Here is a 16,987-nt window from a genome sequence, read left to right as displayed (position 1 = left end):
GACGAGTAGTGTGATAGTCTGTGTCTTTATATAGAATCAGTGCTTCAAATGGGCAGGTACTGTCTGGTACCGAGTACCTGCACTTCTTTCATTTGAGAGGGAGAGTATCTGCACTTCTCAGCGCTCCTGCAGCAATAATCGTAGAGTACTGGCACTTCTCGGGAGAAATCAGTAGTGAATACCTGCACTTCTATCTTTCTTTTTAAAGCGCTGTATAGATTGTGTTTAACCAGAGGAAAATCATTTGAACAAAAACTACTGATGACTTGGGGCCTCACTGACACTGCCTCGAGAACCACAAACACCTGTGCAGTAGGAGCCTAAATCCAGACAGCTTCTTGCTGGAGGTCAGGAGGCTCTTCCTTTAATGAGTGATTGAGCTTAGCCCTCGATGCTGGTTGGTACTTCCACCAGATCCTTTAAGGTAAAAGGATGAAACACTCTGCAGGGAATACTGGGTTTTATGGTCTTAACCAGTCCCCTTCATAGTAGGACACCAGTACTATTAACAGTTCTAACAACAAGATGCTCCCCTTTGGCCTACTCGCAGCTCTGAGTTTTCAGTATGTTCCTGGGCCAGTGGTAGCCTATCCAGAAAGCCTTTGCAAGTTCACAGTCCAGAATGAGATGAATAAACTGTTGCCCTTTGAAGATATTATGCATAATTTTAGGTCCTTGACTGAGATTCCATGATACAATATTATCCTGAGGGACAGACAGGCTTGAGTCTGCAAACTCCCTTCACAAAGCTCTGATTAGTCAAATACTCAGGTAGGCCCATATTTGACTGCTACATTAAAAAAAAAATGCATAATCAGAGCTTTGCTCAGGACAGCATTGTACCTTGGAATCTCAGTCGAGTAGCTAAGGTCGTGCCTCCTCCACCACAGATGAGCAAATCGGCCCAAAGACGAAGGATAAGTTCTACACCCATCGGTCCAATAACGAAGGATAAGTTCTACACCCATCACACTTGAGTGCCTGGTTCATGTGGACATTGACTTTGACCAACTTTCACTCCATTCAGAAAAATGGGCTTCCTGTTGAAAGCGCAGAAGTCTATTAAGTCAATTTGAGTACAAGTGGCAAAGGTTCGCTTATTTGGTCTTTCAAAAGACAAAGCCCTGTCCTATTCTAAAGATCTAGTCGAATTTGATGTGAATTTGGTGAACTGCACCACTGATTACTTTAGCCTTTAGTACTTATAGGAACATCTACGGGAATTCTTCCCCAGAGTCATTGCGTTTGTCATATCACATCTGATTAGCCGATTGCACCTATTCCTAACAGCCTGATATGTATTGGAAACTGAAGCAGCTTCTGGTCAGACTGACGGACAAACCCTTAGAGCCCATCATCTCTTGTGACTTGAAGTTCTAGAAAATATCCTTTCTAGCTGCTTTATATTCAGCCATGTGCATTAGTGAGTATCAGTATTTTGTGTCTCTGAACTGTACACAAAAGTCAATTGAGATGAAGTGATTCTTGGGACTTATCACACTTTTGACCACAAGATGCGAATCAAAATTCACTAAGCAAGAAGAATTTTCTGCCCACTTTTTCGCAACTATTTCACTCCTTAACTGAGGAAATGCACAATCCCAACGGTTTGTGAACTTTGGAGGCAAGGAGATGCATAGCTAAGGCCATTAGTTCTAGATGGATAACATTAATTGTCTACCCCAGCTATGACTTACTTTACTGAGAAAACTCCGACGCAAGACGGCTCCAGCAGTATTCTCCTTTCATGTCCCTTCCTTTTAGAGAAATAAGTCGGGCAGCCGTCTACTTTTCATGCATTTTAAGCATTTGTTCGAATCTTGGCATCTCCGAGCTTCATGGCGAAAAAAATAATTGAAAGGCTTAGCCACAGGGAGTGAGGTTAATAGCCTACTCTGCGTGATCTGGTTTCACCAGACGCATGGAAAGGTTAAAACAAGTAGCAGTTTCCCGCTTCAGCCACTAGATGGGGGAATATGCACAGCGTTTGAATCTAGAAGAACTTCAGGCTGCAAAACCAACGTTACAGGTAAGTAACTTGTTTCTTTTCAAACATTAGAGTGAATCTTAGTCCCAGAGTAATGCACTTTTTGTCTAGCAGGTACAGAACTGATTCCCTCACGCCTAAAATATCAATTGTTGCTTGATAACATCCCCCAATCCAGGGTCAACTTGTCTGCTCTGTGGAATCGAGTCTATGGATGAGGAATGTACAGGTCATCGGCAAGCAGAAGGGACGGGGCGGCGCGCGCAGGGGGACAAAAAAGGGGGGGGGGGGGGGGGGGAGGATGAATAGAGAATAAAAATGTAAATAAATAAAAAAAAATAACACTTACCTCCATCATCGCTGCTTTGCTCCTCTGCTTCAGGCACGGGCTCCCAGCCTGGGCATTCCCAGGCATACTGGAAGCCTGTGCATGCTCTTTCCAATCCGGCAACTGTGTTGCTGGCCTGGAGAGAGCCTACTGCGCATGTGTGTTTGGCCGGCCAAACATACGTGCACCCTGAGGTTGACGCTCCTCCGCACTAATGGAGGAGCCGTCCCTGCAGGACATAGGAGTAGGTCAATGCTGTTTTTATTGTGACACTGTTATACAGAGTCTGCCAGCTGTCTCCTATTATTAATACCCTTTATTCGTTAGGTTAAAGGACAACCCTAATTTAGCCCTAAGTTTAAGAAGGAAACTAGAAAGCATGGACACTTGTGTTTCAGAATGGCGGTGTCTGCACATGGTATACTTGAATGTGCATGGGACCTGATGCTCTTTTAAAGGCATAGAGTAGTGGTTTTCAAACTTTTTAATGCTGTGCCCCTCTCCTCCCCCCCCTTACCTGTGGGGGGGGGGAGGAAGAATCATCGGGCACCCCTCAGAATTTTTTCACAATTATTCTACTAGGTTGGCACTGTTTAAATATATCTAGATTTATTTAAACATTACAGTTACGTTCTGTTATCTTTTAAAAAATGCAAGAAATTATTTTCTACTTAAGGCAGAGCACTGTTGTCTGCATAATGCATCTCTGGGCCAGAGCCTGGTGCCCCCCCCTATGATCACTTGAGGCCCCCCCTTGGGAGGCCTGCCCCGCAGTTTGAAGACTCCTGGCATAGAGGGTGTTTCTAGGCCCACTGATGCCTTTCTGCAGGTTGCGAATGAGAGCAAACCTATTACTATGTGTCACAGTCACCAGAAATGCACTTTTACCCTACCTTATCCTAAGAGCTGATTGACCAAGTTCTCTGGTTCTTGTAAAGGTTGGGGTTGATCCATAGCTTTAGCTCTTTTGTATGGATGTTTTGTGCAATTTATTTATCTCAGTAGGACTCTGAGGTGTAAAAATCAACATTTCCCTTCTTATTATTCAGGCTTCTGATGAGAAGATTCGAACAACTGAAACCCAGGTCCTTGTTGCAGCAGCTCAGAAGAAGCTTTTGGAGGAAAGGCTGAAACTAATCTCTGAGCTTTGGAATGCTGGCGTTAAGGTAACTCATATATTGCACTCTTCTGTCAAGGGTGTTTATATTGTGTGTGTGTGTGTATAACTAAATGATCTACAAAAGCTACTGCTTTATTTCTCTTATGGGCTTTACTTTATGCAAAGGCACTTAGATAACGGATTGTAGAGTCTGCATTACTACTGCCTACGCGGTAGTAGAGCAAAGCATACAATTGCCCCATCTTCCATTCACTTGCGTTGATAGTTGGCCCTGCCTCACACAGGACATGATGTACTTTCAGGAGATGCATCACTTTTCTCTCCTAGCCCCTCCAACTAGAGTCAGGTAATGGGGGGAGGGGCACTCACCTAGTTTTTGTTAGGTGCAAGGTGACGTGTGGGGGCCTTAAACTCTCTAGCTGTTTCGTGCTTTTGCATAACTCAAGATCACTGGCTTATCCGCCTATTTTCCCTCCTCTTCCCAGGTGGATCGTGACTCCTCAGATCCATGTCACCCATCTCAGTTCTTTTTAACGTAACCTCACTGAGAGAATGAGGTTTCTCATGGATAACACAATTCTGGTACACAAGAGAACTTGGAATCAAAGTCTGAAGTTGGAATTACTCCCAGTCGGACTTGTTGTCAGTCTCATGGACCATGCCCTCGTTTAAGGCATTTTAAGAAAGTGCTCTGTTGGACTATATCTGACAGTGCAGTCCATTGAGTAAAACTGGCTACTGGAGGCTGTTGGTGATGTAGAGCCTGAACCATTAAAACAGATAATAGTTTTCATTGCCCGACTCTTTGTTACCTAGCAAAATCTGCACTGTAACTGGAAGCTGTTTGCGTGAAATTAGTTCCAGAAGGTTGTAAAAATGATGTTTTCTGCGTATACCCGAGGACAAGATAATAATTTCCTAGTTGGTAATAGATCTTAGCATCCTAAAAATTGTGATGCCATGAGTTTTCTCTGTTCGTTTTGTTTTGGTAGTAAGCAAAGGATTTAGGTCTACTGTTTTGATAATATTATAGAGCTGTGGACTAGGCTTCCACCAAGCGAATGCTCTTGTGAAATTGTCTAGTTTTGTCCAGACTTAATGGTTAAAAGTACAAGCATGAAATGCACGGCTGAGTTCATCACTCTTTAAAAGACACAGATGACCCAGTGATTGGATTGCTGCACCTTGTGTGCTACAATGTGTACTATCCTTTTAGCCCATATGCAGATTATTTTCCCCCCAGGAGCTCTTATAGCCAAAGCGTTAAATGATTGTGACGAATTTTATTGATCAGGAGCCTAAGAATCCAGCCTGCATCCTTTCTAGGGCTGCAACATCGGAGTCTTCTTTGGTTTAATGAACAATATCTTGGAGGAGAGACAGCATTTTCATCTCTATCAGAGTTGATTGTGGTGGCGAGTCTCTGTATTCAATATTCTGATTTATAGTATTACATTTTCTTAAACAGATTTTTTCACAGCAGTAAACAATATCCACGTTCGTATCATCACAGCCAATAAAGGATATAGCGTATCCTCAATACAATATCGAACTTCCCAAACTCCCCACCTTCCCCAACCCTCTATCAACCACCCCCGTTAGTACCCTAAACAGCAGTTGAGTAGTTACTAACGTCATCATCCGAGTAAGCCAATCAAGTCACAGGAGTAATCAATGTGTACATGCCATGGTGAAGTCATTAACATGTGCAACACCATAAAATCATCCAGCTCACATGTCTAACTCTTTTAAGGAGGAGCAGCAGCAGGTGATCCCCGTATTGTCATTCGTGATGGGTGTTCTGGGACCTTTAGACAGTCCACCAATGTTTTCCCAAGAACGGGCCTTGTCTAGTGTAGAAAGTTGGCTCTGTATGCACTATTTCAACGTAAGGAATAGTATGCACAGAGTCCAAGGGTTCCCCTTAGAGGTAAGATACTGGCAAAAAGAGATAATACTAATGCTCTATTTTGTGGTAGTGTGGTCGAGCAGTAGGCTTATCAAAGGAGTAGTGTTAAGCATTTGCTGTACATACACAAGCAATAAATGAGGAACACACACTCAGAGACAATTCCAGGCCAATAGGTTTTTGTATAGAAAAATATCTTCTCTTAGTTTATTTTAAGAACCACAGGTTCAAGATTTACATGTGATACTTCAAATGTAAGGTATTGCAGGTAGGTACTTTGGGAACTTTGAATAATCAAAATAGCATACACAGTTTTCACATAAATCACATATAGCTATTTTAAAACTAGACAGTGCAATTTTCAACAGTTCCTGGGGGGAGTAAGAGTTTTAGTTTTTGCAGGTAAGTAAACCACCTACGGGGTTCAAGTTTGGGTCCAAGGTAGCCCACCATTGGGGGTTCAGAGCAACCCCAAAGTTACCACACCAGCAGCTCAGGGCCGGTCAGGTGCAGAGGTCAAAGTGGTGCCCAAAACGCATAGGCTTTAATGGAGAAGGGGGTGCCCCGGTTCCAGTCTGCCAGCAGGTAAGTACCCGCGTCTTCGGAGGGCAGACCAGGGTGGTTTTGTAGGGCACCGGGGGAGACACAAGTCCACACAGAAAGTACACCCTCAGCAGCACGGGGCGGCTGGGTGCAGTGTGCAAACACGCGTCGGGTTTTCAATAGATTTCAATGGGAGACCAAGGGGTCTCTTCAGCGATGCAAGGGGGGGGGGGCGGGGCTCCTCGGGGTAGCCACCACCTGGGCAAGGGAGAGGGCCTCCTGGGGGTCACTCCTGCACTGGAGTTCGGATCCTTCAGGTCCTGGGGGCTGCGGGTGCAGAGTCTTTACCAGGCGTCGGGATCTGAGGAGCAGGCAGTCGCGGTCAGGGGGAGCCTCGGGATTCCCTCTGCAGGCGTTGCTGTGGTGGCTCAGGGGGGGCAACTCTGGCTACTCACGGTCTCGCAGTCGCCGGGGAGTCCTCCCTGAAGTGTTGGTTCTCCACAAGTCGAGCCGGGGGCGTCTGGTGCAGAGTGGAAAGTCTCACGCTTCCGGCGGGAAACGCAAGTTGTTTTAAAGTTGCTCCTTTGTTACAGAGTTGCAGTCTTGGGTGAACAGAGCCGCTGTCCGCGGGAGTTCTTGGTTCTTCTAGAGCAGGGCAGTCCTCTGGGGATTCAGAGGTCGCTGGTCCCTGGGGAAAGCGTTGCTGGAGCAGGGTCTTTAGAAGGGGGGGGAGACAGGCCGGTAGAGCTGGGGCCAAAGCAGTTGGTGTCTCCGTCTTCTCTGCAGGGTTTTTCAGCTTACCAGTCCTCTTCTTCTTAGGTTGCAGGAATCTGAGTTCCTAGGTTCTGGGGAGCCCTTAAATACTAAATTTAAGGGCGTGTTTAGGTCTGGGGGGTTAGTAGCCAATGGCTACTAGCCCTGAGGGTGGGTACACCCTCTTTGTGCCTCCTCCCAAGGGGAGGGGGGCACATTCCTATCCCTATTGGGGGAATCCTCCATCTGCAAGATGGAGGATTTCTCAAGGCAGGGGTCACCTCAGCCCAGGACACCTTAGGCGCTGTCCTGACTGGCCAGTGACTCCTCCTTGTTTTTCTCATTATCTCCTCCGGCCTTGCCGCCAAAAGTGGGTCCGTGGCCTGAGGGGGCGGGCAACTCCACTAGCTGGAGTGCCCTGTGGTGCTGTAACAAAGGGGGTGAGCCTTTGAGGCGCACCGCCAGGTGTTACAGTTCCTGCAGGGGGAGGTGATAAGCATCTCCACCCAGTACAGGCTTTGTTACTAGCCACAGAGTGACAAAGGCACTCTCCCCATGTGGCCAGCAACATGTCTGGTGTGTGGCAGGCTGCTAAAACCAGTCAGCCTACACGGATAGTCGGTTAAGGTTTCAGGGGGCACCTCTAAGGTGCCCTCTGGGGTGTATGTTACAATAAAATGTACACTGGCATCAGTGTGCATTTATTGTGCTGAGAAGTTTGATACCAAACTTCCCAGTTTTCAGTGTAGCCATTATGGTGCTGTGGAGTTCGTGCATGACAGACTCCCAGACCATATACTCTTATGGCTACCCTGCACTTACAATGTCTAAAGTTTTGCTTAGACACTGTAGGGGCACAGTGCTCATGCATTGGTGCCCTCACCTATGGTATAGTGCACCCTGCCTTAGGCCTGCTAGAGGGGTGACTTATCTATACTGCATAGGCAGTGTGAGGTTGGCATGGCACCCTGAGGTGAGTGCCATGTCGACTTACCAGTTTTGTCCTCACCAGCACACACAAGCTGGCAAGCAGTGTGTCTGTGCTGAGTGAGGGGTCCCCAGGGTGGCATAAGACATGCTGTGCATCCCTTAGAGACCTTCCCTGGCATCAGGGCCCTTGGTACCAGGGGTACCAGTTACAAGGGACTTACCTGGATGCCAGGGTGTGCCAATTGTGGAAACAAAGGTACAGGTTAGGGAAAGAACACTGGTGCTGGGGCCTGGTTAGCAGGCCTCACACACTTTCAAATCAAAACTTAGCATCAGCAAAGGCAAAAAGTCAGGGGGTTACCATGCCAAGGAGGCATTTCCTTACATCTAGTGAGCCTAGTTCCCTTCTAGCTTCTCGTAACAGTACCCCCCTGCCCCCAATAACCAGCTCACCTTCCGAGCTCTATACGCCATGTCGCAACCTGGGGACACCAGTGACTTCCATTTCCTAGTGATTTCCCTCTTTGCCAACACATAGGCCAAGTTCTGGAATCTACTTGTGACCGTAGTCTTGGAGGTGTGTGGGAACCAGAGCAGCAGGCAATGACCTGGAGAACAAAGAACATCTCTTGAAATGACATCAGCAGTCACTATAGTTACCCCCTCCCAATAAAAACTCAGCAAGGGGAGGTCCCCACACCATGTGCATAAGCTCTGCACCATCCCCCACATCTCAGACAGGTCGTGCCAGTTATATTGAAATATTTATCGGTGCACCCTGGTGCCAGGTATGGCCTCTGTAGGGTATATTAATTGAGCATTTTGAATAGGGTGTTTCTAGATATCTTTGGTGCTCTCTCTAGAATTGTCACCCAATCTCTGTCAGGTATTGGAATCTCCAAATCCTCCCTCCAGCAGGTTTGCAGGCTCTCCAGGGGCTTAAGCATGTCCTCTCGTATTGCTGTGTGCAAGCATGTGACTGCCGTAGCAGTGCCTGATGACAAAATTATATATTGCCAGGCATAGTTCCACTAGTCTGGTCCCCTAGTGTTTGTGAAGCGCCGTCGTTGCAGCCCTGTGGAGGAGGAAATGGTTTGGTAGTATATCAAGCTCTGAGTAGAAATCTCCAAATGGAAGAAGCCCCCCTTACGGTATAAGTCCTCCATACCCGTCACCCCCCTGCAGACCAATCCTCCATCCCTCCCCAGTTGCCACTGTGAGGTAGCGCCTCCAGCATGGTTATTTGTAAATCAGGGAAATACGGACCCCGTTATGCTTCTTTTGAAAGCATCTGTACCAGCATCTATGCATAACTGTGAACTCTAGGGTGTTGCTACCTGATGGGTGTCCCGTTTTGAGCAGCACACCCACTAGTCTAGGCAGTTGTCCCAGTACAAGATGTCCCATCACGAGTTCTGGGGTTTGTCTGCCTGCCATCCACTGTTTTAACCACTGCAGGTGTGCTGCTAACTAATATGTCTCAACCCCAGCCACCACTATTCCACCCTCATCCATTGGTCTTGCAGTGTATACCCCGCCGCGCTCTGGTGGTACGCTTCCCAAATGAATGCAATTATCAGGGAATCCAACTTCTGAAACATTGCTCTCGGAATCCACACTGTCTGCATCGCCAAGTAATACAGTAAGTGGGGGACTGCTATCATCTTGAACAGTAGCATTTTCCAAACTTCGGTGTTTGATCTTAATGCCCTAGTGGCCGTCCCTATATTCCTGTCTAGGAGATGAGTCTGGTCGTGATATACCTTGACATCTAGATATGACAGGCATCGTGATTCCCACATAAGCATGTCCAAGCCCTCGGAGGGGTCACGGCCCGTGTCCATCGGGAACAGCTTCGATTTTTGCCAATTAACTTTCAGGCCCGATGCAGAACCAAACTCCTCGAGCAGGTCCCTGGTGCGTCTCAGATCTATCATCATATTCCCAAGAAACATATAACGCAGTGCGGTGGGGATGTTTGTCAATCTATATACCTTGTTATCTTTTCCTTGTTCACTCATGACTAGCCAGATGTTTCTTGGCCAATGTAAAAAGTAAGGGCGACAGAGGGCACCCCTTTCGTGTCCCCAGCCCCGCCTTCTAGGTCTCTGGTATGGTCTGTAGGCCCTTGCGTACTCTTGCTGTGGGGTCTGTCTACAGTATCCTCGTCCTTGCCACAGCCCAGCTGCAAGCTCTCCATCCCCCTATATACGAATCCCCATACTAAGCAGTAGAAACATTTTCAATATCGACAGCAAACACTGCTGCCTTTCTATGATCATATATGTCAGCTTGCATCAGAGTTAGGAATCTCCTGATATTCAGCACCGTTTGCGGCCATGTATAAACCCTGCTTGACCAGACTGTACTAGCCGGGTCATAAGTGATAGGAGCCTAGTGGCAAAGATCCAACTGAAGATTTCATAGTCTATGTTAAGCATCGACAGCGGTCTACATGCTTTGCAGTCATGGGGTGGATTACCTGGTTTCAGCAGTATCACCAGTGCCTCTCGAGTGGAGACAAGTAGACAGCCCATGCCCCTCACCGTTTAGTTCCACCAGCTTGGGAACTAAATTGTAATGTATATGGCGTAGGACTGGACAGGGAGCCAGTCTGTTCTGGTGTCTTGTCTCGGGTGAGACTCTTTATCGCCGCCTGTATCTCTTGCAGGGTCATGTCCTTACCCAGTTGCTCATCCTCTTTGTGATATCGGGGACTGGTAATGGTTCTAAGAAAGCATTTATTGCCTTCACATCGCATCTGTGACACTCGAATTCAAGTCGGCATAATAACGACAGAAATGTTTGTTGATTTTCTCTTGCTTGTACAATCTAGCCCAGTGCTTTAAATGGGCCGGTACTGTCCGGTACTGACTACCGGCACTTTTTTATTTTTAGAGGGAGAGTACCGGCACAACTCAAGAAACCCGTAATACTTTTAATTGGTGTGTACCGGCACTTCTTTGAAACAAGCAGGTACTCTGGCTCAAATCCAGCAGTCTCATTAGAACAAAGAGAGCATACGCGACAATACAAACCAGTCGCCAACCACAGTAACTTTTGTCGGAGAACATCTGCCTATTCCAGCCACCTTTCGTTGAAGTCTAAAGACTTCCTCGTCAATGGTTTACTCAAATTTCTATTACTGATTTAGGAGAAGCCATCGTCCAGCAAGAACAAGAGTACAATGAGGAGGATGGGGAGCGATGATGGAGAAGAGGAGCCTAAAGCAGTCTTCAGCAACAAAGATGGTTATAAACATGACCCTGTGGACACTAATCCTCTAGATTTATGCATTCACTTTTTGCCTGGTGAGACCAAGGATGTCTACTGTAAGCATCTCCAGTATGAAGAGGAGAGTCATCAGCCCAACCACCTTCATTAGAACAGAAACTTCTCAGTACATCCACTTGTGCGAAATGCTCTGTTGGGGCTCCCTCAGGCCCCTACTGGGTCTACCGAAGAAACCATTGGCTTTTTGACCCCAGCACTGCTACTCTTGATCTACAAACACAGCCTCCAAATTTAGCAGCGCACCCAATGGTGAAGAGGATGATGAGGAGAATGCAGATACTGACAGTTAAGGATAGAGTGAGGGGGAAGGGGAAAAAGCACTACTGTGTGAGGCAGGAAAGATAGAAATAATTGCATTTTCTATATGTTATTCCATAATCTGTTACACTTATTTATGGATCGGTGTTCATTGACACCTGATGGACAACCAATAGTCATAGATCGAATTATGATTATTTAAAATAATGTGACAACTTCAAACCCCTTTAAGAAGAACCCCATTCCCAAAATGCATTGGGGCCAGTTTCAAGATTTCTTTTTGAAAGCCTTGATAATTAACTGCACAACAAGTTACCTTCGAGGATTGCCAAGTAGTGCATTGTGGCACACTGACCATCTGCTGTTGATGAGATGTACCGGAAGTTACAGTCAACCGCACATTTCAGAGATAGGGAAAACAGAACTACTGCAAAGCACGTTCTATCAGAACCAAAACTAAATAATAAAAAGGAGCCTTATCAGCATTTGGAATTCTTTGTTGTTCTTATAATATATTTAGTTACAGGGCTTTCAGCCATCCCTCGGTTTGTTGTGTCATTCATGTTTTTCTTCCACCCAATACAGCATACAGCATGGTAAAGTTTGTCAGCCCACCTTCGTCACTGTCTAACATCATTGTGAGTGAAGAATTATGCTCTTTCGCAAGCGGCACTTCTGCACACGTTGTAGTTCTCTTGAGTTCCAGGGATTACTATGGCAATATGTGCTTTTTGAGATTGAAAAATATTTTTGCTTTTAGCTAAAAAAAATTGTACATTGGCAAAGGCCTGGCAGCTCCTTCAGCAGTGAAGTTTTACAAAAAAAATGACCAAACAAAACAAGCATTGAGTGCAGCCCATGACAGACCTTCTGGCTTTGTCTGTTTTTTTTTGTGTAGGTGCAAGAAAGTGTTTAGGAATCTACTACTCTTTTTTTTTTTTAATTTAAAGCAGAGGCTGAACCTATGTGGCCATGCAGGGACAAAAATAAGATATTGTCCAGCTCTGTTTTCCATGCTATCCATCTTCTCAGCATGATTTTCTTAAAAATTATGAGTTGGGGACCACTGAAGGCATCATGTTCCTGTTCCTCAGGTGGCTACAGTATTGTGAACATGTATTGAGATCTCTTATTAGCATAGGTAAATCCCTATTTATTTTTTAAGGTATTTTATTATTCAAGCAAAATAAAGACAATAATAAAAATAGAAAAACCCAATATCACAGGAAGAAGTAAGTTACACATAAAGGACCCCGTGGACTCTTTTACAAGCATAGAACTGAACAAGTAAAAAGTGGTTCAGGATTTTTTTAACACTTCAGACCAGTGATCTCCAACCTTTTCTGTAGTGAGAGCTACTTTTGCTCATTGAAAACCATCCTGAACTACCGCCTAACATAAGGGTGATGGGTAAAGTACATAAAGTTCAAGTAATTTAAAAACTGCCCTTAGAGTTGAAGTTTCAAACCTTATCGGTAACAAGAGCTGCTCATGCTCAATGAAAAGCGTCCCGAGTTGCTATTATTATTAAAGTTGCAATAGTGACTACATCAGGCGACTGAATTAATGGCCACATTTTGCAAGATAACCAGCAGTGATCACCTCCGTGCATCAGGCACTGTTGCAAGCGTTAATTACAATTTGTCAATGTAGAATGCCTTTACATGGTTAATTTATAACATCCATAGTTACAATGACAGTGGAGCAAAGTTAATGATAGGAGTAAGTCTCCTCAACGCTGCATGATTTATCTCTCAAATAACTTCAAATGTATTTTAGAAATTCAGTCATTTCTGCACCAGTCAGTTTATGGTTTCTGAAAATACACACATTTGTGTCCTGACTACACACTTTTAATTGTTGCCGTATGTAAGTTATTTCAACCATGCAAAGGCTTCTAATTTAGTAGGCTGTGCTGCACACAGGAGAGCTACTTACTGGTAGCTGGAGAGCTAACACTAGCTCACAAGGTACTTGATTGAGAAGCCTGCATTAGACGATCAATGATCTAGATTCCCTTTTGTGTCTTTATACTTGGTATTCTTATATAAAGGGTAAATTAATAAGTTTCTACAGTCAGGGCTGTAACATAACCACTTGAAAAGGGCACTTTGTTTTTCATTTTTCTTAATCCATACCGCTTGCAAGATGTTTTAGTGTAAAGGCAAATAAACTCAAAGCTTACATTCTGTTCTTGGTAAAGTTAAGCCCATTTGCAGACATCATGGCACAGAATGATCCTGAGGTGACCTGATCTTTGAGGGTGGGCATAAACTCACTCTATATACTGGTTGCTGAGTCCCTTTAGCCTGATGGGAAAGTTGTAATTTAGGAATTGGTCTGGGGATTTGCTTAGAAAGAGCATCCTTTCAGAAAGACAAACCACCATTGCCATCCCTTGTAACAAGCTGCCTTTCAACGAATTTATCGTAGGGCAGAACGTTAGGGCAGATTTGGCAGAATGTGGGAAGGTGGGGCAAAATCAGTGGATGTAGAACTTCTTGATGAGATGAGGTTCTTTGATATAGTCATGCAGGGAATCTGAACTAACTCTACTTTTCCCCTGCAAGATATAGGTTTCAAGGACAGAAACATTTGAGTGGAAGACCATCTACATAATGTAGGATGGGAGACTGAACAAGTTTCAGTTGACCTTCAGTAAATAATGAAGTAAGTGTTTCATCTAATGATACCAAGCTAATAGTTAATATATATTTGTAATCATCATGTCTAAGGGAGAGGAGACAAATTTATGACGGGATTCAAACATTCACTTACTCAAATCACATGACCTTCCAAATGTGACTTCGATCACCAAAGTGATTTTAGCACTCAAATATACCCTTTAGGAAAGTTGTTCGAGGTTCTTGTGGGTTTCTTTTAGGAACATTGACCAGTGGCTTTCTCCTGTTTCGAAAGTGACTAAAAGGGTTTAAAATATTTTTTTATTACGGTGGTCCGCAAACTGATTATGCTAAAAAGGGAGCACTGATGGAGGGACCTAAGCATATGAGACCATGTATTCTAACCTTCAGTATAGATTAAACCTTTGTTGGCCTTTGTGTGGTCGCTATTGTGGCATTGTAGTATAACAGTAACTGCTGCCCATAAGTATCTAGCCTGGAAATTCTGAAGACTGGTAATGCGTGAAGGAAAATTGTGTGTACAATTCAATCTTGAAGTATAGGTTGGACAGCATAGGGTTCGTTTTCCCCACATCTAATAAATATTATCATATAAAAGTAAATATGATAAGAGCTGGGCAGAGTAACTCAAAAGGCAAGACATTTGATTATTTTATTTTTTTAATATGTAACTACTGAATGCAAAGCTTACATTGTATTCCATGAAAATTTTGTCTAACGACTTAACTGTTTTATGGAAACAGACTTTGTTAAAGAAAATAAGTATTTGCACTACTGATGATGGGCAATTACGATTGGAGGTGATTAGGAAGTAAAAAAAAAACATATGAGGAATTTTCAAGTGGTAAAAAGTTGAGTTATTGGAATTGCAATCAGGAAGGTAGTACACAAGGACAAGGGGAAAGTGAGAATAAATGGTACATGGGGTCACATTGTTCAAGTTGACTGAGGTGGGTCTGCAGACTTACCTCGCGTTTTCTTGATTATATGATGATATAGTGTTCTTCAGCTACATTGATTTAAGGCAACTTTTAGAAAAATGTTTAAACCTTTAGGGGTTTTGCACTTCCTTGTAAGTGAGCAAATGACAGGAATTTGTGGGAGGGGTGGGGTGGTCTTGGCAGCTGCCATTTGCTGCCGAGCACTCCACTAGCTGCAAAGCAATTACATGCATATAAACGTTTATTTTATTTTTTTATTTACCTCTTCTAAGAGGCGTCTTCCACCTTAGATCAGCAAATAAGGAAAATGTCACCTGTGTCTTTGCGTAAGTGCATTCATGTCTTGTGATGCATGATTGCATCATAGCGCAAGTGTTGGTCTACAAAATTGCACTGTCAGCAAAAGTGGCTGTTTGAACACACCTTTTTAAATTTATTTATTTTGGCTGACGCGTGGTTCAGGTGGTATATATATATATATATATACATATATATATATATATATATATATATATATATACACACACACACACACACACACACACACACACACACACACACACACACTCACACACACACACACACACACACTCACACACACACACACTCACACACACACTCACACACACACTCACACACACACACTCACACACACTCACACACACTCACACACACTCACACACACACACACACACTCACACACACACTCACACACACACTCACACACACACTCACACACACACTCACTCACACACACTCACTCACACACACTCACTCACACACACTCACACACACTCACTCACACACACTCACACACACTCACACACTCACACTCTCACACACTCACACTCACACACTCACACACTCACACACTCACACACACACACTCTCTCTCCGCCCAGGGTGAAGTTGGCCGTGACTAGGGTTTCTGTGTAGGTGGTGCGGCTAAAGGTATATTTGAATATGGTGGTGACTCCACCACCGGGCTTGTGCTGGCGGTCTTGCCTAACATTCTTGTAGCCAGTGGGGATGGTGGTAGCGAGGTCCATTACCATACCCAATATTTCTGCAAGGTGAGGTCTTCTGGCTTTGGCAATGCTTTTTAGGTCAAGCCTACCAAACAACATTGCTGTCTGGTCGTGAAAGTCATTTTGTGGGCTTAATAAAAACAGGGAGGGGCTTGCAGCCCGTTCGTTATTAACACATATGAGTTCATTTTTAAATACTTGAGTTTGTTATGTGTGGTGTACAAGCACTTCTTTTGTTTGATTTAATAGACTATAAAATTGCTCCAACTATAATAAAAATCTAGGCCACGTTTTGGGTTTGCATGACCACTGACTTACCTCTTAGATCACTAATGGCATGGATAAGATCAGTACAAGCCATTGTGTTGTTCGTAACGTTAGTCATGAGTTCCTAGGGAGAAGTACCACCCCTATGTTGGCCAGGCAGGGGCATAGCTTCAGAGGGAGTGTTAAGGCGTAACACCCCCTCAGATGCTTACTTGGCTTGGTAGTTGAGTCTGGGAGCCCTGAGTCAGGTTTGCTATGTCTGTGCAGTTTTTCTCGTTGTCATTTAACTAAAAACCTTTAACTTGTTCATTTTTGGAGCATAAACTTAAATGTATATAATGGCTGTCTTACCAAAGAAAAAGTACATTTACACCCATCTACTCCCTCAAACTTCCCACCACGCAAACACACCCTCTCCCTTCAACACCAGTAAAGCAGAAGCTCTCCTTCTGGTGGGAGCTATAGAAGCTGTGCCTTTCTACCAGCAATGCAAGTGGGTGTACTCCCTCTACTTTCTCATTCCCAAGATGGATTGGTCCCTCAGGCCCCTCAACACATACATCCTAGCCAAACATTTTCACATGGTCACACTCCAGGATGTCATTCCACTGCTGCAGCAAAGCAACTGCATGACTGCTGTAGACCTGAAGGACGCCTATTTTAACATCCTGATTTACCCTGCTCAACCGCTTGTTCCTCCGGTTTGTGATAAGTGGTCAGCATTATCAGTTCAAAGTACTTCCCTTTGGGGTTGCCATCACCACCAGGGTGTTCACCAAATGTCTGGCAGCCGTGGCCGTGCACTGGTGTCCACGCTTTTCCCTTCCCTGAACAACTGGCTGATCAACAGCTCAGCCCAGCACCAGTGCTTGGCTCACACCCAGGTCACCAAAGACCTGCTTCACGGTCTATGTTTCACCATCGGTGCCACAAAATCCCACCTCCAGTCCTCACAGATTCAACCCTTCTCAGGGGTAGTCTTTA

General features: G+C 44.7%; 1 protein-coding gene across 1 annotated transcript in view; it reads left to right on the top strand.

The window, feature by feature from the left end:
* LOC138245654 (histidine--tRNA ligase, cytoplasmic-like) overlaps positions 1–16,987 on the top strand; it is a 213,916-nt gene that overhangs the window by 162,693 nt on the left and 34,236 nt on the right. The window contains exon 11 of the mRNA XM_069199400.1: positions 3,365–3,481. Coding sequence (XP_069055501.1) covers positions 3,365–3,481 — 117 coding nt within the window. The remainder of the gene's footprint in view (positions 1–3,364; positions 3,482–16,987) is intronic.

The sequence above is a fragment of the Pleurodeles waltl genome, chromosome 7 (assembly GCF_031143425.1).
Source record: "Pleurodeles waltl isolate 20211129_DDA chromosome 7, aPleWal1.hap1.20221129, whole genome shotgun sequence".
Lineage (NCBI taxonomy): Eukaryota > Metazoa > Chordata > Amphibia > Caudata > Salamandridae > Pleurodeles > Pleurodeles waltl.
The sequence above is the reverse complement of the archived record's forward strand: the minus strand, read 5'-3'. Positions and strand labels throughout refer to the sequence as shown.